General features: G+C 43.4%; 1 protein-coding gene across 2 annotated transcripts in view; it reads right to left on the minus strand.

The window, feature by feature from the left end:
• Positions 1-110: 110 nt before the first annotated feature.
• The window catches only part of asap2b (ArfGAP with SH3 domain, ankyrin repeat and PH domain 2b), a 47,751-nt gene continuing 22,629 nt past the window's right edge, over positions 111-25,232 (minus strand). Inside the window, exons 3-28 of one of the 2 annotated variants that reach the window (XM_064990709.1) lie at positions 24,191-24,336; positions 21,744-21,818; positions 21,355-21,404; positions 20,382-20,511; positions 19,434-19,519; positions 19,220-19,295; positions 18,641-18,727; positions 17,580-17,680; positions 17,105-17,174; positions 15,163-15,250; positions 14,930-14,978; positions 13,080-13,249; positions 12,300-12,433; positions 11,857-11,951; positions 11,336-11,525; positions 7,091-7,176; positions 6,720-6,835; positions 4,727-4,794; positions 4,346-4,459; positions 3,810-4,086; positions 3,064-3,165; positions 2,638-2,908; positions 2,303-2,364; positions 1,430-1,512; positions 1,148-1,267; positions 111-1,037 (exon numbers count right to left, since the gene is read on the minus strand). In XM_064990709.1, the coding sequence (XP_064846781.1) occupies positions 963-1,037; positions 1,148-1,267; positions 1,430-1,512; positions 2,303-2,364; positions 2,638-2,908; positions 3,064-3,165; positions 3,810-4,086; positions 4,346-4,459; positions 4,727-4,794; positions 6,720-6,835; positions 7,091-7,176; positions 11,336-11,525; positions 11,857-11,951; positions 12,300-12,433; positions 13,080-13,249; positions 14,930-14,978; positions 15,163-15,250; positions 17,105-17,174; positions 17,580-17,680; positions 18,641-18,727; positions 19,220-19,295; positions 19,434-19,519; positions 20,382-20,511; positions 21,355-21,404; positions 21,744-21,818; positions 24,191-24,336 (2,921 nt within the window). In that variant the 3' untranslated portion in view covers positions 111-962. Of the gene's footprint in view, positions 1,038-1,147; positions 1,268-1,425; positions 1,513-2,302; positions 2,365-2,637; positions 2,909-3,063; positions 3,166-3,809; positions 4,087-4,345; positions 4,460-4,726; positions 4,795-6,719; positions 6,836-7,090; positions 7,177-11,335; positions 11,526-11,856; positions 11,952-12,299; positions 12,434-13,079; positions 13,250-14,929; positions 14,979-15,162; positions 15,251-17,104; positions 17,175-17,579; positions 17,681-18,640; positions 18,728-19,219; positions 19,296-19,433; positions 19,520-20,381; positions 20,512-21,354; positions 21,405-21,743; positions 21,819-24,190; positions 24,337-25,232 lie in introns of those variants that run through there. The other variant, XM_064990711.1, reaches the window with a different exon arrangement.

Raw genomic sequence — 25,232 nt, forward strand, 5'->3', positions numbered from 1 at the left:
GGTCCCAGTCCGCCCCAGAATCAGATAATGGTTCTGTTCATAATCATCAAATGGAGTGACCACTACAGATCTGTCTTAACCCGAATGCAATGAAGACAAAACACACAATGAGCCATTTCACGTTTTAATGAATAACCATGGACATGTAAAGAACACGAGGGAAGAGGAAAATGTAGGATGTACATTCCTTTCAATTATCTCAAATGTTACAGCTACAATATACATACAGAGTTACCCTGCAACCCTTTTTCCAGCATCATATATTCACAAATGCTCTCTTGATAAATTAGATTTCAAACATATCAGTTTCCCATCAGCAGAAGCTGTCATAGGATGATCATGCTCGGTGATACACAGCAATGTAATGACTGATGTAATATATAGACTTTGAGTGGTTGTAGTACAATACGTTTTTTATTATACCAAGTTACACTTTCAATACGCATCTAAATTGATAACACAATAGCTGAATATTGAATTTCAAGACAAGTTTGACTGTATCCTCAAGGATGCACTGTACTGTGTGGACTTTAAATAAAATATAATCAAGCAGAATCTTGCTCCAGTTATTTCCAGTTGTCCCAGCAAACCAAGTCTAAATATACTTTCTCAAAACTTAGCATGCAGGTTGAACAGTTTCCCCCATTTTCCCCCCAAATATTCCAGCATTGTAGATTAGAACATTCTGTTGGCAGGTCAGAGGTCACCTAGTCATCATCTTTGGCTGTTAGGATGCATGAGAATATCACCACCCACACATGTGATGTGCACATCCCACACCTCTTTCACTCATAGACATTGTTTTTCTCCCAAACTATACCCTATTTCTTATATAGTGCACTACTTATAGGGCTCTGGTCAAAAGTAGTGCACTACATAGGGGATAGGGTGCAATTTTGGACAAGAACAGATAACACACAGCCTAGTAGTGAGCGACAGCTTCGGTCACACCATCAGATGCATCAGTCAGTGATTAAGTGCACAAATGTCACAGGGAAGACTCCTTTCCTAGTCGAATCCCCCTCAATATGTCCCACCTGCAACACACACACAACAGGACACACAGTCAGTGGATCAGAGACATAAGGACACAGTCAGAGGATGTGTGTGTGTGCGTATGTGTGTGCATTGGAGCTGTTGTACTTACCCACCACTCCTGGTCCTCCTCTCCATCCACTACAATCACCTCTCCCTCAGTGAATGTTAGCTCATCTGGGTTATCAGCTAAACAGCTGTAGCGGGCTTTCACCCTCCTGGGCCTCTGTTTCTAAGGGCCAAATAATAATAAGTTAGACAAGAAGATGTTAGTTAATGTTTTTTTTGCAAATGTTCAATAATCAGTGTAAATATGATATTACTGTATTGCTATAATAGCCTGTGTGTTAGGTATTGATTGCATGCCACTGATTGGCTGAGTTGAGGATCTCACAGGGAGGTTAGCGCGAGGCTTGGGTGTTGGTGGAGGAGTTGGACCAAAGCTCTGAGGGGATCCAGTTACAGGTGCATTCTTTACTACTCACACACAAGCAAAAAGACACATTGGAACATGTAATCATCAATTCATGGACATGGTCCCAGATCTGTTTGTAATTTTACCAACTCCATTATTCGAACCAATTGGCATGACAAATCCATAAGGAATTGGCAAGAAAGAAGAAACAGACTGGCACCCAGATGAATAAAAACAAAGCTCTTTGAACCAGAGCAGGCTAGTTATTAGATATTGTAGGCTGAGTGTACAAAACTTTAGGAACCCCATTCTTAAAATTGAGTGGCACCCCCTTTTACCCTCAGAATAGCCTCAAATCATCGTGTCATGGCCACTGCAAGGTGTCGAAAGCGTTCCACAGGGATGCTTGCCCATGTTGACTCCAATGCTTCACACAGTTGTGTCAAATTGTCTGGATGTCCTTTGGGTGGTGGACTATTCTTGATACACATGGGAAACTGTTGAGAGTGAAAAACCCAGCAGTGTTGCAGTTGTTGACACAAACTGGTGCGCCTGGCACCTACTACCATACCCTGTTCAAAGGCACCTAAATATTTTGTCTTTCCCATTCACCTTCTGAATGGCACACATACACAATCCACATCTCAAGGCTTAAAAATCCTTCTTTAACCTGTCTCCTCCACTTCATCTACACTGATTGAAGTATATTGAACAAGTGACATCAATAAGGTTTCATAGCTTTCACCTTGAGTCACCTGCCCAGTCGTGGAAAGAGGAGGTATTCCTAATGTTTTGTACACTCAGTGTTTACTAAAAATGTGTGAAAGGTATTTGAGTGTGTGATGTGTTTACCGGATCTATTAGTGGGTCCAGCAAGCCTGCCGGGTGGTCCTTTAGGCATGGGTTTATCTGAACTGAAACCACACACACATTAATTGTCTTAGTTAACTGATAATACATATCATTATAAACCTAACACAAGACTTAATACAATTAAATGAGAACATACATGTATGAACCTGAATTGGTCAGCGGACGTATCAAGCTTCTCAGAGTAGGATTGCTGATCTAGAGTCAGGTCCCCCCCTATCCACATAATCATATTTATTGTGATCTAAAATACTAAACTGATCCTAAATCAGCACTCTTACTCTGAGATGCTTGATACATACTGCCCAAGTTCTTACATAGTGGGTGATTTAGTTGATTTGGACCGTGCGGCTCTGCTTCTGGGATGGTGGGCGGGTACAGGAGGGGGCTGTGTGGGTCGGAAGGAGGGTGCAGGGGGCACTGTTGGCGGGAATGGTGGTAGTGGGATGATGGGGGACACAGGAGGCCCAGGTAATACTGAAGGTAGTGGTGGTAGAGGAGCAGTCTTATGGCTTCTAGACTCCATCACACTGGTCCTTTTACTCACCAGGGGAGGCGGAGCAGCAGGTGGAACAGCTGGGGGAAACACTGGATGGAGACAAGGGAGTGATATCAATCAGTCAAATGTAACAAAGTGCTTATACAGTACTTAAATCTTGTTGTTGTGCCAGCAGCGCAGTATAATCACATGAGGGATAGGTCAGGAGCTTGTACTATCTGGTAATATAATGTAGTGCACTTACCATTCATGGAGCTGTTACGCTCCGGGATGTGAGGGTTCGGGGGGTCTGAGGAGGACCTCTGTCTACCCACCACCTCCATATGAGCCTGCTTCCACCCTGGGCCTACAAGGTTACAGTCATAGGGTCAATCATGTGTAGGGTGCAGTCTTTCGGATGGGACGTTAAATGGGTGTCCTGACTCTTTGAGGTCATTAAAAAAGATCCCAAGGAACTTATCTTAAGAGTAGGGGTGTTAACCCCGGTGTCCTGGCTAAATTCCCAATCTGGCCCTCAAACCATCACTGTCACCTAATAATCCCCAGTTTACAATTGGCTCATTCATCCCCCTCCTCTCCCCTGTAACTATTCCCCAGGTCGTTGCTGCAAATGAGAACGTGTTCTCAGTCAACTTACCTGGTAAAATAATGGATAAATAAAATAAGTTAAAAATAAATAATTTATACTACAGTTTGGCATCTGGTGTTTAGTTCATTATTCCAGCAACCATGTCAAGGAACTGTAATCTATTACCTAGTGCAGGGCTGTTTCATTCTGGTCTTGGATGGCCGAAACATTTCCGATTTATGTTTCTAACTTGGAGCTGATTGCACTCACCTGGTGACGTAGGTCTGAATCAAGCCCTGATTAGGAGAGTGAAAACCTGAAAAAGGGTTTTGGCCCAATAGGTCTGTAATTGAACAGCCCTGACCGAGAGCATGACTTATGCTCTATGACCTATGGCTGATTCTCATTGCCAATGGACTGACCTTTGCTGGTGTTCCTGGGGGGTAGGGGTGGGATGTGTAACCCCGGTCCCCCTGGCATGCCGCGGGGAGGGGGGCTGAGGTCCAGGATGGCGCCATAGGTCTCATTGTTCATCATCATGCTGGGGACATGGGCTCTCTGCTTGTCCCTGACCAGGCTGGCTGCGTCGCGGGCCAGGGAGGCCATGTTGAGACCACCAGTCATGGGACCCATGGGACCATTTCCTGGGACAAAACAGCTGACCGGACGCTCCTGCTCTGGCCGTCTTTGGGGGATGGGCTGGGTATGGGCGATAAAGAGTGTAAGTATGCTAGTGTAGTATAAGCTAGTATGCTATTGATGTAATGTCTTCAACTGAAGTTGAAGTACTATAGTACTCACTCAAGTACTGACTCGTGCATTTTTGGCAAAATAATTCAACTAATACAGCAGTACAGGTTTGCCTGGTATACCATAAAATCATGGTTAGAAGAATTTGTGAATTCTATTAGAGTTCTATATGAGTTTTGAGTTATGAGGTAGAGGCTATCCAACTCACCTTGTCCTCCATCTCGTCTTCGCTCTCGTCCAGGTCGTCGTCTTCGTGCTGGAGCCGCCACTCATATTCCACATGCACATGGACGTTAAACTTCCCCGTCATAGCCTGGGTCAGCTGGACACCACAAATACAGTCAACCTTTACCATTACCCATGTTGATAAAACAGAACCCTGGACCATCCTCTAAGACAGCTGGATCATCAAATTCAAAGTAGGTGCCACACATCGGTGGTGGATGAGTTGAGTTTCCCCTTACTTTGTAAAGCGCTTTGGGAACCTATGTGGAAAAGCACTCTACAAGGCCAATCAATTATTATTAGTATATTGTTACAGTGTTCAAATCCATGTGACCTTTAGATTCAATTCAAAGACTGCACTCACCAGCTCTTCACACTGCGAATGTCTGAGGCGCTTGGCGATGTCCATTGGTGTTTCTCCTGCCTCGTTGGCTGCGCACAGACAGACAAACCAATTTATGTGTTTCTTTTATATATATATATATATATATATATATATATATATATATATATATATACATACACACACACACACACAGTATATATACAGTTCCAAAAAGGCGTTAAACAAATCAAATATATTTTATATTTGAGATTCTTGAAAGTAGACACCCTTTGACTTGACAGCATTCCGCACTCTTAGCATTCTCTCAACCAGCTTCATGAGGTAGTCACCTGGAATGCATTTCAATTAACAGGTGTGCCTTGTTAAAAGTTCATTTGTGGAATTTCTTTCCATCTTAATCCGTTTGAGCCATTCAGAAAATTTCTTCAAGTGCAGTCGCAAAAACCATCAATTGCTATGATGAAACTAGCTCTCATGAGGCCCACCACAGGAAAGGAAGCCTCAGAGTTACCTCTGCTGTAGAGGATAAGTTCATTAGAGTTACCAGCCTCAGAGATTGCATCCCAAATAATTGCTTCAGAGTTCAAGTAACAGGCACATTTCAACATCAATTGTTCAGAGGAGACTGCGTGATTCAGGCCTTCATGGTCGAATTGCTGCAAAGAAACCACTACTAAAAGGACACCAATAAGAAGACACTTGCTTGGGCCAATAAAAACAAGCAATGGACATTAGACCGGTGGAAATCTGTCCTTTGGTCTGTTGAGTCCAAATGTGAGATTTTTGATTCCAACCACTGTGTCTTTGTTAGACGCAGAGTAAGTGAACGGATGATCTCTGCATGTGTGGTTCCCACCGTGAAACATGCAGGAGGAGGTGTGAGGGTGCTTGCTGGTGACTGTCAGTAATTTATTTAGAATTCAAGGCACACTTAACCAGCATGACTACCACAGCATTCTGCAGCGATACACAATCCAGTCTGCTTTGCACTTAGTGGGACTATCATTTGTTTTCAATAGGACAATGACCCAACACACCTCCAGGCTGTGTAAGGGCTATTTGACCAAGAAGGAGAGTGATGGTGCTGCATCAGATGACCTGGCCTCCACAATCATCTGACCTCAACCCAATTGAGATGGTTTGGGATGAGTTGGACCGCAGAGTGAAGGAAAAGCAGCCAACAAGTGCTTAGCATATGTGGGAACTCCTGTTGGACTGTTGGAAAAGCAGTCCAGGTGAAGCTGGTTGAGAGAATGCCAAGAGTGTGCAAAGCTGTCATCAAGGCAAAGGGTGGCTACTTTGAAGAATCTCAAATATATTTAGATTTGTTTAACACTTTTTTGGTTACTACATGATTCCATGTGTTATTTCATAGTTTTGATGTCTTCACTATTATTCTGCAATGTAGAAAATAGTAAAAATGAAGAAATACCCTTACATGAGTAGGTGTGTCCAAACTTTTGACTGGTACTGCATATTTTTTTTGTTAGTTTTTGTACTTTTCTCCCCAATTTCATGATATCCAATTGGTAGTTACAGTCTTGTCCCATCGCTGGAACTCCCCTATGGACTCGGGAGAGGCAAAGGTCAAGAGCCATGCGTCCTCCGAAACACAACCCTGCCAAGCCGCACTACTTCATGACACACTGCTTGCTTAACCTGGAAGCCAGCCACACCAATGTGTAGGAGGAAACACCGTCCAGCTGGCAAGTGAAGTCAGCTTTCAGGAGCCTGGTCCGCCACAAGGAGTCGATTGAGCATGATGGGACAAGGAAAACCCTGCCGGCCAAACCCTCCCGTAACCAGCACAAAGCTGGGCAAATTGTACGCCGCCTCATGGGTCTCCCGGTCACGGCCAGCTGTGACACAGCCTGAGATCAAACCCGATACAGTGCCTTAAAGCCCGCTCCGGCACTCGGGAGGCCCAATTTATGTGTTTCTATGGGACTTGAGTCTGGACTATATAGGGAATAGTGTGTCATTTGGGACATGATACTAGCAGGGCACTTACCAATACTGACTGAGGCCCGGCCCCGCAGCAGCAGTTTCAGACACTCACTGTTGTCTGTAAGGCAGCAGTAGTGCAGTGCCGTGCTCCCTTTGGCTGTCTGCTTCTCCAGGTTTCCACTGACACAGAGCAGACACACCACTGTCGTTAGGACATTCACCTCAAGGGAGTCAGAACTTCCCTTCATCGACATCAACAACTAAATATGTCTAATCTGAGAGAACAACTTTTGATCTTATCTACATGTTTTTGTTTACCGTTAAAATACTTTAGACGAGATACCCCTCTTCACATTTGAGATGTTTGCGTCTGCTTTTATGAGACATAAACCCAGCACCTTTCACCCAATCAGTCCTTAAGTAAGGCTTTAGTACCTGTTCTGGGTCAGGAAGTCCACAATATGGAGGGAGTTGCGGTCCACCATTCGTACTGCTAGATGTAGTGCCGTCTCACCCGGTTCCTGAGAGCATGGACAAATACCCTACATGACTAAAAGTATGTGGACACCTGCTTGTCAAACATCTCATTCCAAAATCATGGGCATTAATATGGAGTTGATCCCCCCTTTGCTGCTATAATAGCCTCCACTCTTCTGGGAGGGCTTTCCACTAGATGTTGGCCACAAGAGCTTTAGTTAGGTCGAGCACTGATGTTGGGCAATTAGGCCTGGCTTGCAGTCGGTGTTCCAATTCATCCCAAAGGTGTTCGATGGGGTTGAGGTCAGGGCTCTGTGCAGTCCAGTCAAGTTCTTACACACTGATCTTGACAAACTATTTCTGTATGAACCTCGCTTTGTAAAGGGGCATGAAACAGGAAAGGGCCTTCCCGAAACTGTTGCCACAAAGTTGGAAGCACAGAATCGTCTAGAATGTCATTGTATGCTAGTGTTAAGATTTCCCTTCACTGGAACTAAGCGTCCTGGCCCGAACCATGAAAAAGAGCCCCAGACCATTATTCCTCCTCTACCAAACTTTACAGTTGGCACTATGCATTCGGGCAGGTAGCGTTCTCCTTGCATCCGCCAAATCCAGATTTGTCCATCGGACTGCCAGATGATGAAGCGTGATTCATCACTTCAGAGAATGCGTTTCCACTACTCAAGAATCCAATGGCGGAAAGCTTTACACCACTCCAGCTGATGCTTGGCATTGCGCATGGTGATCTTAAGTTTGTGTGCGGCAGCTCGGCCATGGAAACCAATTTCATGAAGCTCCCTACGAATAGTTATTGTGCTGACGTTGCGTCCAGAGGTGTGGCTGAACTAGCCGAATCCACTAACTTTAAGGGGTGTCCACATACCTTTGTATACATAGTGTAGCAAAAGGTATATTATAGAAGCATACATGCATATTGAACAAAAAAACAGTTTACATTTGAATCAGAGGTATTAACATATGACAAATCAGCAGAACTATTTTAGTCCACGTTAGAAGTCTGTCATGTGGGGGCATGGCGCAGCAGTAGTGGTAGAGACTGCCATGCACATATTTCCCACAGTACCATGTGTACGAAGCCCCCCACCCTATACTTTTGTACTGTTTTCCCTATAAAACAAGGTATTCCCAAACCCCAGGGGTAAGCGTAATGCCCTCGGGAGTACGCCAAATAAAAATGTGATACACATAATTGTATTCATTCATTTTTTATTAAATAAAAAAGAAATCAACAATTCTTCACATTTTCAAACAGTACATTTATATTTTCCAACGGGGCTATACATTTGGGAGAGGTTTTTCTCTCCCCTGAGTAGCCTCGTTTCACTGCCATTTTTTTTCTTAACCATCTAGTGTTCAGCGAAATGTCAAATACAGGAAGCCTCGTCAAATAATTAACATCCAATCACATTAACCTTTACTCTCTCGCGGGAAACCTTCAACCAAATATAGACGACTTTCGAGTATTAAGACGTATAAAAGCAACAGATACCATTAACAAGAAGGAACTAAAAGCGTCTTATATGGTGAGCTACCGAGTGGCAAGGACAGGCAAGCCCCATACTATTGTGGAGGGCTTAAATCTTCCTGTTGCCGTGGATATGGCTGGGACAATGCCGGGGGAAAAGGCCAAAAAAACTATACTATATGCATCAATGACATGACAAGATATGTTTTGAAACAATTACTGCTTCGCATACAAGCCAGTGAATTCTATGCTGGATGAGTCAACAGACGTGGCGGACCTGGCACAGCTCCTGGTATATGTCTGTTATGTTTATGGGGGGTCAATTAAAGAAGACATCCTCTTCTGCAAACCACTGGAAACCAGAACAACAGGAGAGGATATTTATTTATTTATTTTACCCCCTTTCCGCCCCAATTTCGTGGTATCCAAATGTTAGTAGTTACTATCTTGTCTCATCGCTACAACTCCCGTACGGGCTCGGGAGAGACGAAGGTCGAAAGCCATGCGTCCTCCGAAACACAACCCAACCAAGCCGCACTGCTTCTTAACACAGTGCGCATCCAACCCGGAAGCCAGCTGCACCAATGTGTCGAAGGAAACACCGTGCACCTGGTTAGCGTGCACTGCGCCCGGGCCGCCACAGGAGTCGCTAGTGCGCGATGAGACAAGGATACCCCTACCGGCCAAACCCTCCCTAACTCGGACGACACTAGGCCAATTGTGCGTCGCCCCTCACCCTGGCAGGCTGCGACAGAGCCTGGGCGCAACTCAGAAACTCTGGTGGCACAGCTAGCACTGCGATGCAGTGCCCTAGACCACTGCACCACCAGGGAGGCCCAGGAGAGGATATTTTTAAAGTACTGGACAGCTTTGTGACATCATATGGACTTTGGTGGTCAAGATGTGTTGGCATCTGTACTGATGGTGCAAAAGCCATGACAGGGATATAGTGGAGTGGTAAAGCGCTTGCAAGCAGTTACGTGTTCAAGCAGTTGCTCCCGACGCCACTTGGGTAAACTGCAGCATCCACCCAGAGGCTCTTGCTGCCAAGGGAATGCCTTGACACTAGAGTGAGAATGGTTAACTTTGTTAAAGCAAGGCCCCTGAAATCTCATGTATTTTCTGCATTATGCAATGATATAGGCAGCAACCATGGAACGGTTTTACAACATACAGAAGTGCCTGGCTATCAAGGGGCAAGGTATTGACACATTTTTTTAAATTGAGAGATGAGCTTAAAGTTCTATTGACTGGCCATCATTTTCACTTGTCTGACCACTTCCATGATGACGAGTTTCTCACACGACTGGCCTATCTGGGTGATGTTTTTTCTCGCCTGAATGATCGGAATCTAGTATTACAGGGACTCTCCGCAACTACTGTATATTCAATGTGTATGACAGAATTGAGACTATGATTAAGAAGTTGGAGCGCTTTTCTGTCTGCATTAACAAGAACAACAGACAGGTCTTTCCATCATTGTATGATTTTTTGTGTGAAAATTAACTCAAGCTTACAGACAATGTCAAATGTGATATAGAAAAGCACCTGAGTGAGCTGGGTGCGCAATTACGCAGATACTTTCCCGAAACGGATGACACAAACAACTGGATTCGTTATCCCTTTCATGCCCTGCCACCAGTCCACTTACCAATATCTGAACCTCATCAAAATTGCAACAAGCGGTTTTGTGTAAATTTAATTTAATCAGAAGCCACTGCCAGATTTCTTGATACGGCTGCGCTCAGAGTTTCTTGCCTTAGCAAATCGCGCTGTTAAGACACTGATGCCCTTTGCAACCACGTACCTATGAGAGAGTGCCCTCAATAGCATGACAACTAAATACAGGCACAGACTGTGTGGAAAATGATTTAAGACTGAGACTCTCTCCAATACAACATTGCAGAGTTATGTGCATCCTTTCAAGCACAGCTTTCTCCTTAACCTGTGGTGAGTTATTCACAATTTGTGATGAACAAATAAGGTTTTATATGTAAGATGGCTAAATAAAGAGCAAAATTATTGATTATTATTATATTATTATTTGTGCCATGGTCCTATAAGAGCTCTTTGTCACTTCCCACGAGCCGGGTTGTGACAAAAACTCACTCATTCTTATGTTTAATAAATGTATCGTATAGTGTGTGTGGCAGGCTTACGTGGCGCTGACACTGGTGCTAGAGGGGATACGTGTAACAGTATAACTTTAGACCGTCCCCTCGCCCATACCCGGGCGCGAACCAGGGACCCTCTGCACACATCAACAACAGTCACCCACGAAGCATCGTTACCCATCGCTCCACAAAAGCTGCAGCCCTTGCAGAGCAGCAAGGGGGAACTACTACTTCAAGGTCTCAGAGCAAGTGACGTCACCGATTGAAACACTATTTAGCGCGCACCACCGCTAACTAAGCTAGCCGTTTCACATCCGTTACATACGCAGCTGGAGGTTGAATGTTTGAAGGGGTACGGGACTGTAAAAGGTTTAGGAACCACTGCTCTAAAAGATATACCAGTGGTTAGACTGTTGGGCCAGTAACTGAAAGGTCGCTGGTTCGATTCTGCTAATGTGCCCTTGAGCAAGACACTTCACCCTATTTGATCGGGGAAATTGCTCTGGATGAGAGCGTCTGCTAAATTAATAAAATGTCAAATCTGTCACCTGCCCACCTTCTGGCTGTCTAAATAAAAAAATAAGATAATGTGATTAATCTTACATGCTCATTGGCCAGTGGTATGGTCTCCATCAGGTCCACCCCTTCAGCGTAAACCTGGATGAGGGAGAGGATGTTTCGGGTCTTCACTGCCTCACACAGGACGTGGAGCCTGGACTCCTCGTCCGCACACTTCCTCTGAACAAACTTCTTCTCTGTGTACTTGGCTGTGATGTAGTCCTTCCGCGTCTGCCTGAGGGAGACAAGAGCGCAGACAGACAGATGGGCAACTACCAAGAGACAGGAAATCTGAGTTTAAGGCCAAGTTCCAAATGGAACCCTATCCCCTAGTACATGGATTTTGACCAGGGCTCCTGTCAAAAGTAGTGGACTATATAGGGAATAAGTTGCCATTTTGGGATGTACCCTAAGACATTCAGGACGATACATAGTATAACAAGAAGTTAAATGTATTGAACTTAATATGAAATAAAGAATGAATGTATTCAGTCAGTGTTGTTCCTGTTATGGTGTTGAAGGAGGGAGAGGAGTGGGTGTGGTTTGCCCGACTGTCTGTCACTCACATGTCACTGGAGGGGTTGGGTTTGGTCACGCCCCGTGCAGACAGGTCCGCTTCCATGATCTCATTGAAACCCGCATTGCCCACATTTTTTGCCAGCTGGGGAAGACCAGGTAGAGCACACGTCAATATGGTATCTATTCAGACCCTATAAATCTAGCCTGGTTCCAGATCTGTTTGTGCTGTATAGCCAATTGCCATAGGAGTTGGCAAGACAACACAAACAGATCTGGGACCAGGCTAGTACTAATCACACTAAAATAGTACAACAGCTTATACAATCAGAGCTGGGTTCAAATAATCAAAACTGCTTGGCTGAGCTTCCCTGGCATCTACCCATCTGGCACTCCAGGCAGGCTAAAGCAAACACAATAAAATATTGATTTAAAAAAAATAGTTTTGAACCTGTTTGTATACAATGCAACCATTAATGCCAGTGATATTTACCAGGAGCTCTGCGGTTCCCAGGACGTCCAGTGTGAGAGACTGTATTCTAGAGTAGTGGACGCCCATCTCCCTGTGGATTCCAGAACACTCGATGCAGATGAGCACTCCCAGGTTAGTGGAGAGCCAGGTGGGCTCTGAAGACAGAGATATATATTATCAGTGTAAGACTAGTGTGCTATGGCCTGGGGTGATCTGGTGGGTTGCTGCCACTGCCTTCGGATCTTAGCCCTTGACCTTCTGGCACGCCATTTCTCCTCTTTACTTTCCTGTCTCTGAATTTTTGGGGGGGAAAATCTTTAAAAAATGATATTAAAAAAAGACTTGTGTGCTTCCACTATAAGTTCTCACCTGAAATAGTTGTACAGTTAAATAAAGTTCCACTCCTAAGAATGAGATGTGGTATATTGATGCACTATTTTCATTGTCCTATCAGTGTAAATTCAGCACATGGGATATATAGGCAAGGTAGGATTTCAATAACATCTAACCAAAACAGCCAACCCTCTTTCTTCTATATTTGAGGAACTAGTCTGACTGGCCTAACAAAGACTCCTAAGAATGTGTGTGAGCGCATGCACATAGACAAAAGAACAGGCAATCGTCAAACAAAGCAGGGTTGTGCGTTCAGCATGGTAAATTACGAAAACCATGTCAGCCCCTCACACATTCACATACTGTATGTACAACACTGTGTTCATTTTCATATAATACCCCTCTGGGAGGAAGACCACAATATTTTCTTGCTGCCTTTTCCCAGAATGCTCTCTGTGTGTCACTCACTCGGCGCTCCACAGTCGCAGCAGACGTCGTTGCCGCTCATCCTCTTGACCTCACAGACAATGGCCTTGGTCAGCTCCTGCACTATGTTGTTCTCCCCTCCCTCGTCCTGGTCTCCTTTGAAGGCATTGTTCAGCGCCTCCTCCTTACTGTTCTGCAGGACGGAGATCCATCTGAAAACACAGGCAGGTCCAACCGAGACAAAACGTAAGCTTGGAGGCAACGTGTATGTCCCAAATGGCACCCTATTCCTTATGTAGTGCACTACTTTTGACCAGAGCAGAGCACACGTTATAGGGAATAGGGTGCCATTTGGAATGCCTACAACGTCAAAGAGGGTCTGAGAAGTGACCAATTACATGTGCCCCCTGTATCATGTATACACATAATGAAGAGCAGGGTTCCCCAACTGTTTTCTGAGCAAAAAATAAATACAAAGAAACAAATGTATTTATTTTTTATTGTTGAACATAAAATACTGTAAAATCACCAGCAAATCAGCTCCAAGTTATTTTAATTTAGGAAATTCTAGAGAGATACACTAAATACACAAAAGTATGTGGACACCCCTTCAAATGAGTGGATTCGGCTATTTCAGCTGACAGGTGTATAAAATCGAGCACAAAGCCATGCATTGTTCCAACATCTAGTTGAAAGCCTTCCCAGAAGAGTGGAGGCTGTTATAGCAGCAAAGAGGGGACTAACTCCATATTAATGCCCATGATTTTGGAATGAGATGTTCAACGAGCACATGTCCACATACTTTTGGTCATGTAGTGTATGTGATCATATAAACATTTTAAGTGATCATTATTTAGTCAAAAATTATATCTGTTTTAGCTTCCTGCGGTAAATTTGTAGTCTACAAATCATTTGTAATTATGTTCCGGCCTCCATCCACTCAAAAAATAAATCGGCCCGCGGCTGAATCTAGTTGATGAGCCCTGATATAGGATGATCAATCAAAAACACATATTTTAAAACAATGTTAATTGTGTAGATACTCCTCTGAGAAAACCAATGGTCCAAACTTCACATCTCTATCATAATCCATTCAAAAGTTGTTTCTTTTAGCTTTGTAGGAAGGCCAGAATTAGGGTGACTATGGAGGCCAGAGGCCAGAGAAGAAAATAGCATTGCATCAGCTAGGCTGTATGCTGTTTGAGAATTAACAGTCTCTCTGACAGGCTCACTGTTGAACTCATCTTTCTTCTTAAATCCGAAGGACATAAAACAATATAGAGGTAAGATAGAAATCGAGTTTGAGACATGACATGTTGTATTTTCATATTTCAGTATACACTTTTCAAATGAATGCTATTCTTCTTTTGAAGATTTCTCACAGAAACATGCATATCTCTGTGAAATGTCAACAGAGCACTGAGCATAACGCAAGTTTTTTCATTTTCAACGCCTTTTACATTTAATTCAACTCGTGTCATGCTAATTTTGCTTTTTGCGACACACGGAAACAACTTTGCAGTCTACCACCACAACACGTAAAATCCTCAAAAGTTGCAATGCAAAAGTGCCACCGCTCTATCAACAGAGCTCGGAGCTTATTACCGGATGTATTCGGCACAAAATCCGAATTTGGGATATAATGCTAATGACATGTTAGAGAAAGACCCCACTGAACGATTCAGACATGAAGAATCATATTTGTCTTGGTAAAATGTATTTGATAAAATAAGGAAGTGAAATGTCATCACCAAAGTGTGTTTTCATCCATTCTGGGCAGAGTGGATGGACACCCTGCATAATGATGTATACACAATGTTCGCACACAAACGTGCACCGTGCAAAAGGCACAGACAGTTTACATTGGTTCAGTGAACCCCTATGGTACTTACATCTGACACTCAGTCTCTTCCTCCGCTTGAAAGTGATAGGTTCTGTCATCTGTTTGGGTAAACAAAAGAACGAGATCAGATTGAGTAAGAGGTAGTTGCAGTAAGAGAAGCTAGGCTACCGGAAGGCATACTACTAGTACTAGATGGAAGATGAAATGGCTGTCGTTGAAAAACTAGTCCAGGGTTGCAGAGGTTTGAGATGGAGATGAGCCTCAAACTGCTGCTTAACATACGGGAGAAGAGATCAAAGCTTTTCTTCTCATCTGGGTTGAGCTTCACTTGACAGGTTAGCAGGTTGAGTTTAGCTGGTGGTCTGTTCGCCTATGAAAGAGGAGCAGAGACAGATGAGAGAAGAGAGTGGACCAGAAAAATAAGATAAAACATTTGAATGCTAAAGTGTATCATACAGGATGCATGGAACTTTCCCATAAACTAAGTCAGTTGTGTGATGTCAAACACTCAAATGACTTCAGAAAAATAGCATTATCAAATGCAGCAGTAACCCATAAATGTATCATTGTTGAATTAAAATGGTATGCTGCTTACAGCCACATCCCTATAAAGGCCCAATGAACAGCATTGTTTTTAGATGTCACACAATTATTGTCCAGTTCTTTAATGAACAAATGTGACCCTTCCCAAATGAAAAAAAATCTATAGTATATTATTGTATAAATACTATAGCATTTACGGTAGTGTTTTTGCAGACTTTACTGTAGTATTTACTGTAGTACTTACAGTTAACCATAGTATAAATGGTGGCCTCCCGGTTGGCGCAGTGGTCTAGGGCAGCGCTAGCTGTGCCACCAGAGACTCTAGGTATCGGCATCCGGCCGCGACCGGTAGACCCATGAGTCTCATTTGTATCCCAGTTAGGGTCTACACCGGTTGTAAAGCGGATTGAAGTTATTTGGCTACTTTAGTTGTGATAGAAACCTTATCAAAACATATAGGCCTATGGGCCAGGCTACATGTGACTATGATTTGAAAAAGTTGCAAAAGTAGCTACCATGTTGTTGTTATGTTGTGTTGCTACCATGCTGTGCTGTCATGTGTTGCTGCCTTGCTATGTTGTCTTAGGTCTGTCTTTATGTAGTGTTGTGTTGTCTCTCTTGTTGTGATGTGTGTTTGTCCTATATTTATATTGTATTTATTTTTTAATCCCAGGCCCCCGTCCCCGCAAGAGGCCTTTTGCCTTTTGGTAGGCCGTCATTGTAAATAACAATTTGTGCTTAACTGACTTGCCTAGTTAAATAAAATATAAAATAAATCTATGCACTTAAAATAGCAAATGGGGGACACTTTTCTCATGGTTCATTTTCATTCCAGCCAGGTAGGCTGTAAAGAGAAGCAATGTGCATTAGGGAAGTTGAGAAATATATATGGTAGGCCTAGTCCATAGAAAGCTGATGGGATCCTCCTCTTTTTATTAGAGGCCATCCCCCTCAAGCAATTGCATAGCCTATAGAAGTGTTGCGCAACATGAGCTCATGGGCTCTCATGAAGTGTTAGATTACATTTTCGATTACATTTGCATTGATAGAGTGCTGAGTACCAGGCAGTTAGGAAGTTTGGTAAACTACTAATGACCACCAGCAGCATCAGAGCTTGGAGAAACTTAATTACCATGACTAAATGATCTAGTGGAATTTGACTGCCATCATGACTCGTGACCGCCGGTGTGGCGGTAATACGGTCACCGTTACAGCCCTAATCACAACTGAGATTAAGGATTAATTAGGATTAGGATTAATGACGTTTTGACATTAGGGTAATGTTGTCAAGAGAAATGTCATGCACAAAATAACTTGTAGCCATTTGTGATTGGATTCCTAGAAGAGGTCAACAGGAATCCAGTCAAAAAAGAAAGAGAAAACCCTGTGCACAGCAGGAATTCAGTCAAGCGTTAATACAGAAATCAAAGACTGAAATTCTAAGACTGGCGCAGTGGCCTTCTTTTCATCTTCTTCCTGCTCTGTCTTAACATGTGGTCTGGCTCTTCATCAACAACAAAAAAATGTAATTGTGCTTCGTCGTCCACATTGTCGTCCACAGACCTAATTGAATTACACCGGCTGACGTGTAGTATGTACAAGCAGCATGCATAACGGCATGGTATGAAGGAAAGTGAGTGACCAATAGGAGAAGACAGGAACAAGAAAGGAAGCCTCTTACCGTTCCATGGGAGATGGTCAGGAACCCGTTCTTCACAGAACACCTCCTCTTCTGCCACACTTTCCTCAGGCTGAAGAAGAGAAGGGAGAGATAATATTCATTATGACACTACAACACTTCTTTATGCATGTTCTCCTAGAGCATGGTTTCCCAAACTTGGTCCCGGGGCCTCCCTGGGTGCACGTTTTGGTTTTTGCCCTGGCACTTCAAAATTAATTCAAATAACCTGGATGACCAATCCACATCTTCAACCACACAATTTCCCGAGCAGCAAATGCAATCATGTACTGTATGCCTAGAGGACATAATATCACCCTATCGCCGATCACCCTATCGCTGCGAGTAAAACGCAAGTGCAAGGTGTCCACAGTGGGTTCCCCACCACTGCGAGTCAAACTATATTTCCCTGCCTTTGCCGGGGAAATATACAGCTGTTCTTGCGTCTGACCATAGGCCATATTGGTCATCCACTCACCCCTCGCTCCTCTTATGGAGAATTCCACAGCATTCCGTACCGTAGGCCTTATTCCCCTGGAGCTGATGAAGGCTGTATCCAGTCTGTTTGGCCTGGGAGTCCTAATACGCAGGAACAAACACACGTGCACGCACGCACACACACGTACAGAACAAATATATAAGTCTCATCTCTCTCAATGCTCAGACATTCATCCAAATCATGTTTCTTCAGCCTCCTCTTCTGAAGGCCTCCACTACACTATGTCACCATACTCCCTACAGTAGTGCACAATATAGGTAAAAGGGTGCAATTTGTAACTCAGACAAAACCTTCAGCAAAATTGAGGTTCAAGGAGAAAAATAAAGTCTTGATTGGGGAAAGAGCAAAAGTCCACCAAGAAAGCACACATTCCCTCTCCTAGCCACTGGTGGTAACCATCATCTGACTATTGCATTGTAACTGTAAGTCACGAGCCAAGTGAGACGGCACATAAGACCAGTCATCTGTAATCTTGTAGTAGACTACAGGTTTGTTAAGGTAGAACTAGTGTCTTTTCCTATTTTGCTATGACAAGACAGGTAAGACTAAATGCATGACAGTATATGCACTAGAACTGGTCTGGAGAAATGATTGATATAAGTAATTGGATTAGGTCCCTTCCTCTCTGCTACCAAGGTTATGTAACTGGTGGGCTCCCGAGTGGCGCTGCGGTCTAAGGCACTGCATCTCAGTGCCAGAGGCGTCACTAGAGACCATGGTTCGATTCCAGGCTGTATCACAACCGGACGTAATTGGGAGTCCCACAGGGCGGCGGACCTTTGGCCCAATGTTGCCTAGTTTAAGGTTTGGCCAGGTGTAGGCCGTCATTGTAAATAAGAATTAGTTCTTAACTGACTTGCCTAGTTAAAAAAAGGTGAAATAATTTGTTTTTAAAAACACTGGTCTCCTACTAATACCAAGAGGAAATTCCCTCTTGGACCAAAGGTGACACTGGTTTTAAGTCGAAGGCAGTGCTACCTCATCACGAGAGTGTGATTCTAAATCACCGCCACTTCTTACTCCAGTGATTGAGAGCTCACCTCTTTCTGTTCAGACAGTAGGGAGGACTTGAGAACATCTCTGAGCTGACTCAGCTGTTTCCTCTCTCCATCTTGGGTCTGTTTGATCTGAGAAACAGGACGTGGGAGAGTCAAGAGACACATTATTGACAGACATGCAGTGAAACCAGGGCAACTACCAAAGAGAATATTATAAAATGTGGATGAGTCTCAAATGACACCCTCTTCTCTATATAGTTTACTACTTTTGACAGAAGCTCTATGGGCCTTGGTCAAAAGAAGTGCACTAAATAGGGAATAGTGTGCCATTTGTGAAGCAGCCTCAGCGATAGAGAGAAAACCCCCTCTCAGACCAACTCAGACCCACTTCAGCACAATCAACCCAAACACTCAGTTCAAGGAGATGAAGATAAAACATTCCATCTCTTTTTTATAAAGCAGTGTTGGGACTGCCTCCTGGCCTGTGGAGACTCAAACTGACACTATATAAACTTTGAACAAGCATTGTTTGGAAAATGCTTATCAAGCATTTGGTGAGAAATGCGGTGTACACATTAAACCAGGAAAGGATAAAGATAAGAGGTCGACAGAGTGGCTCACTGTAATCAAGTCGGTCGCCAGTTTCTCTATGGAAGGTTTGAGGCTATTCACTGCGTTTAGCCCATCCTGGAAGAAGCTGTGAGGAGAGGAAACAAACACAGAACAGGAATTTTCAGAGTCAAGATGGGTCAAGCATTTGCCCTCCTACAAAAGACAAAAGCCAATAATGAAACATTGATCATGTGAAATCCCCAAATAAATGAAAATGACATACTTGCACTGGGCGTGGAAATATTTGATGAGGTTCTGGAGGAAGTCGACCCTCTTTTTCGTATCGATTTCATTCACTTTTAGAAGATACTGGAGACAGAATAACACACAGCTAGTAATGGCCACAGAGAGGTAGGATGAGGTGGTGCACTGGCCTGATCCCAGATCGGTTTGTGCTCTATATGTAACTGAGTTAGATTGTACAGTAACCTCACTCCCCAGGTGTTGAAATGTCTCCACTCGCGCTACTGAATTGGTCACTTTTCACTGGCACAACTGGCTAAGACGTTGTGGTTGTCCCACCTAGCTATCTTAAGATGCATGCACTAACTGTAAGCTGCTCTGGATAAGAGCACCTGCTAAATGACTGGAAAACGTTCATCTAAATAGAGGATCATTTGTCGAGCCCAGTAAGGGGACAGGGACACTGAAGGAAGCTCTGCTGTTAAGCAAGCACAGTCACGTACATCACATTATAGCCAATACCCATGATCATAATAGCCCATACAATCTACCTACCTCATCCCCATATTGCTTTTTTTTTTTAAATGTACTTTTCTGCTCTTTTGCACACCAGTATTTCTACTTGCACATTATCATCTGCACATCTATAACTCCAGTGTTAATTTGCTAAATTTGATTTACTTTGCTACTATGGCCTATTTATTGCCTTACCTCCTCACGCCATTTGTACACACCGTATTTAGACTTAGAAGAAGTTCTATTGTGTTATTGACTGTACGCTTGTTTATTCCATGTGTAACTCTGTGTTGTTGTTTGTGTCACACGGCTTTGCTTTATCTTGGCCAGGTCGCAGTTGTAAATGAGAACCTGTTCTCAACTGAGCCTACCTGGTTAAATAAAGGTGAAATCCCAAAAAACAAACAATAATAATAATTGTGATGCCAGCGAAACAGAACTGGGACCTGGCCAGTGGTACACACCCTCTCACCTCACACATCTGGAACTGGAAAAGGCGTCTCTCCTTCTCCATCTCCTCAGCGATCTCTCCGCCACTGAACTCTGTCCGTATCATCCCATGCTGCTTGGCATGCTCCTTCTTCTCCTTCTCTATCTTAGTGCTGCAGGGAACACAGAGGTCACAGCGATGACGATGCTGGTGAAGCACCGCACGAATGGACGAAGAAGGAAAATCATTCCCTAATTAACTCATAGCAAGCAGCTGCACATGGAATCAGCATTTACTCGCATCAGTTTACGTTAAGAGTTACAACACCGTTCTCATTCATCAATTTGAACCAACATGGTCACTCACATCAACCCAAAGGCTCTATGACTATGCCACAGGAGTTTGTTTGCACAAGGCATTATTACTCTTTAGTAAACTATTAACTCTTAAATTACCTGCCAAGACCTCATTACAGTGAACTAGATTGATCTCTACCTTCGTTAAGTAACTTATAATAATCTTTCAAAACATGTCTTTCATGCCTGTCATTTTGAAAATGAAAAGATTATGTAGGGACTAGGGACGTGTGCCGTATAACTGCAGTAAAGTAAACCCCTTGTCTGTCCATACCATAGTTCATTTGACAATAAAATAACCTCAGACGGACAGAGTATTCACATACAAACAGGAAGCAAGTGCGGCTATTGTAGGCCTAGTCTCATTCTCTCTCCTAAGCGTCTGTCTGTCAGCTGTTTTAGGAATAGCAGCAGTTGACCTTTTACTAGCTTCCATTGTTTTCCATTCATATTTGTTGTTAAACTGAACCCACATGCAACTTCATGGGGGTGGCAGCTTATGCCCCCCCCCCCCTCTTTTCCTTGTGCTCATAAGATATTCATTTAGGCTCAACTCACACATAGCAAGTGCTTTTGTTTGAAACTCAAACTGCTGCAGTGGTGGCGGTGGTAAAACGTAGGGAGTTGTAACTTGCGAAAGTAAAGTGACTCTAACTCACAGTTTAGTTTCGTAATCTTTCCAGGCTTTATCAAAAGGCTTTTTCAGATCCTGTTGAAAAGGAACATAGCAGTATTATTACAAGGGAGAGACACATGATATGAGTTTAAGTCGTGAATATTAAACTGACCATAAACTGTGATTTATATTACAGATGAAAGGTCAGTCACATGGACTTTGCTCATTAAGTCATTTACAAGGCAATACTTAAATGGCTATAGGGATAGGAATTAGGAGGACTATCCTGTGGCTACGTGTGTTCAAAATGACTAGCATGGGACAGGCCTACTCCCTACCTCTTGTTCTGACTGGTATTGTAAAACACATGTTCTGATTGGTTCTGGTACAACACTGATTGATAATGTTTAATAACACATATAGTAGACCTACCCCTTTGACCCCTTTCAGGTCTCCTTTCAGTAGACTGTCTATGGGGAAGGTGATGATGTTGTTCATGTTCTGCAACTGCAAACACAAACAGGTGGACAGACAGAGATAGAGTGAAATGTGGACAACCAGTGAAGAACAAACTCCACTGTAAATACAACCTACAGTGGCTTGAGAAAGTATTCATGTCCCGTGGGGAGAGTTGAATATAATTTGATTTGCACAACATGCAAAAAATATTTTTTACTGTGAAACAAAAAAACAAGACAAAAAAAAGCAGAAAACTTGAGCGTGCATAACTATTTGTAAGTCGCTCTGGATAAGAGCGTCTGCTAAATGACTTAAATGTAATGTAATGTAACTATTCACCCCCCCCAAAGTCAATACTTTGTAGAGCCACCTTTTGCAGCAATTACAGCTGCAAGTCTCTTGGTATGTCTTTTTAAGCTTGGCACATCTAGCCACTGGGATTCTTGCCCATTCTTCAAGGCACAACTGCTCCAGCTCCTTCAAGTTGGATGGTTTCCACTGGTCTACAGCAATCTTTAAGTCATACCACAGATTCTCAATTGGACTGAGGTCTGGGCTTTGACTAGGCCATTCCAAGACATTTAAATGTTTCCCCTTAAACCACTCGAGTGTTGCTTTAGCAGTATGCTTATGGTCATTGTCCTGCTGTAAGGTGAACCTCTGTCCCAGTCTCAAATCTCTGGAAGACTGAAACAGGTTTCCCTCAAGAATTTCCCTGCATTTAGCGCCATCCATCATTTCTTCAATTCTGATCAGTTTCCCAGTCCCTGCTGATGAAAAACATCCCCACAGCATGATGCTGCCACCACAATGCTTCACTGTGGGGATGGTATTCTCGGGGTTGTTGGGTTTGCACCAGACATAGCATTTTCCTTGATGGCCAAAATGCTAAATATTTGTCTCATCTGACCAGAGTACCTTCCTCCATATGTTTGGGGAGTCTCTCAAATGCCTTTTGGCGAACACCAAACGTGTTTACTTATTTTTATCTTTAAGCAATGGCTTTTTTTCTGGCCACTCTTCCGTAAAGCCCAGCTCTGTGGAGTGTACGGCTTAAAGTGGTCCTATGGACAGATAATCCAATGTCCGGGGTTGAGCCTTGCAGCTCCTTCAGGGTTATTTTTGGTCTCTTTGTTGCCTCTCTGATTAATGCCCTCCTTGCCTGGTCCGCAAGTTTTGGTGGGCAGTCCTCTCTTGGCAGGTTTGTTGTGGTGCCATATTCTTTCCATTTTTTAATACTGGATTTAATGGTGCTCCGTGGGATGTTCAAAGTTTCTGATATTTTTTATAACCCAACCCAGATCGGTGCTTCTCCACAACTTTGTCCCTGACCTGTTTGGAGAGCTCCTTGGTCTTCATGGTGCCGCTCGCTTAGTGGTGTTGCAGACTCTGGGGCCTTTCAGAACAGGTGAATATATACTGGGGTTGTAACAGATCATGTGACACTTAGATTGCACACAGGTGGACTTTATTTAACTAATTAAGTGACTTCTGAAGGTAATTGGTTGCACCAGATCTTATTTATGGGATTCATAGCAAATGCACACATACATATGCACGCACCACTTCTCAATTATTTTGGGGGGGAATTTTTTGAAACAAGTTCTTTTTTTCATTTCACTTTTGTGTATGTCCATTACATGAAATCCAAATAAAGATGCATTTAAATTACAGGTTGTAATGCAACAAAATAGGAAGGAAAAATACTTTTGCGAGGAACTGTATATTTCTGTTTATTTTCCCTTTAGCAATTGGCACATCATTACAACACTTTATATAGACATAATTTGATATTTGAAGTGTCATTATTGTTTTGGAACTTTTGTAAGTGTAATGTTTACTGTTCATTTTTAACCGTTTTTTTCCACTTTTGTTTATTATCTATTTCACTTGCTTTGGCAATGTTAACATATGTTTCCCCATGCCAATAAAGCCCCTTAAATTGCATTGAATTGACAGAGGCTACTCTGTTCAAGAAAGCCTAAACTCTTCACAAGTCACCCATCACAAGGTGTGAATGAAACGCTAACAATTCACACTATGAAAATAGCAACTGAGCACTCAACCCCCTCTTGCACAATGTCTTAAAAGGCAAGTTCTGCCTGTTACATAGTCTTAAATAGGTCTTGATATCTTCAAAAGTGTACACTCCACACGCATGGTTGCAACAGGTCAAATGAAAGGGCAGATAAAAACAATGAATAAGAGGAAAACAAGGGCCATAATGGAGGTATTTGAGAGGTGGAGAGAGAAAGGAGGTAGAGACACAGTATGTGACAGTGTATAGCTCTGTGTGTATGTGTGTGTGTGCGTGTGCGTGTGTGCGCGTGCGTGCGTGTGTGTGTGTGTGTGTGTGTGTGTGTGTGTGCGTGTGTGCGAGTGCGTGCGTGTGTGTGTGTGCGTGTGCGGTGGGGTCTCACCAGGTTCTTGAAGAGGGCTGTGAGCTCTTTGGTAAAGACGGCAAACTTGAGGAAGGCTGAGCCCACCTCAGGGTCCTCTCTACAGACACAGTTGTCCCCAAACTTCTCCATAGACTGGATGTACTGCTCCTCATTGTCAAAGTGGGCTGGGAAACACACACGGCGGTCACTTGCAGTCAGTGGTCAAGTCGAACCAGAGTTTAAGTAATGGATCATCACAACACACTTTACGTCATTAAAAAAAAAACAATACAAGTGGCTCTACACAGACTCCCATATTCATATTATCTTCTATGCTATGCAATCCAGGTGACTTTTTAGTGGACGTTTCACATCTCTGTGATACTGTCCATGTTTCTAAGTTGACCTGACCTATAAAATGGAAACGCTTTGCCTATGACTAATCACCAATAAGCTTGAGGAAGGTAGTTGACCATAGGAGTTGTCAAGACGGCACAAACAGATGACCGGGACCAGGCTAATGAAGCCACTCTCACACGGCCTCTTCTTAACAATGAACAGCATGTAAGGGCGTGCGAAGTGTGTGTAACAAACTAAGAGCTTAGTTTACACAGCAGCTCCAAACCAATGCAAGCGCTAAGGTATTTCCAGCATGTGCAGATCACACTCGATTAGAGCCATGATTACCAACTCCTGATCGGTTTCAAAAACACCCCAGGATTATGACTCAGGCCTGGGACTACACTGGAAGGTCTGTGGACTGGGTGAAGGGTGGAGAGGGTCAGTCATGGAGAGAAAAGGCCTGGGCCTAGGGACGCTTAATATACCGTATTATAGGAAGGACTGGAGTTACAAGAGCAACACCTCTGTTCTTTTGGCCTGCTGGGACAGGTGTGTGGAATGGGAGGAATGTGGAGAGGTAATATCCCTCTAATTCTCTGCCTCAATCGCTCTTTCAAGGTTACACTTCGCCTTCTTCATACACTTCACCCTTCAAGGTCACACTTCACCTTCAATTTCCAGGTGGCGTGTGAAGGCCCCCAAATCAAGATCCAGATCCTCTGAGATCAAAATGTTCAAT

The sequence above is a fragment of the Oncorhynchus masou genome, chromosome 16, assembly GCF_036934945.1.
Source record: "Oncorhynchus masou masou isolate Uvic2021 chromosome 16, UVic_Omas_1.1, whole genome shotgun sequence".
NCBI lineage: Eukaryota > Metazoa > Chordata > Actinopteri > Salmoniformes > Salmonidae > Oncorhynchus > Oncorhynchus masou.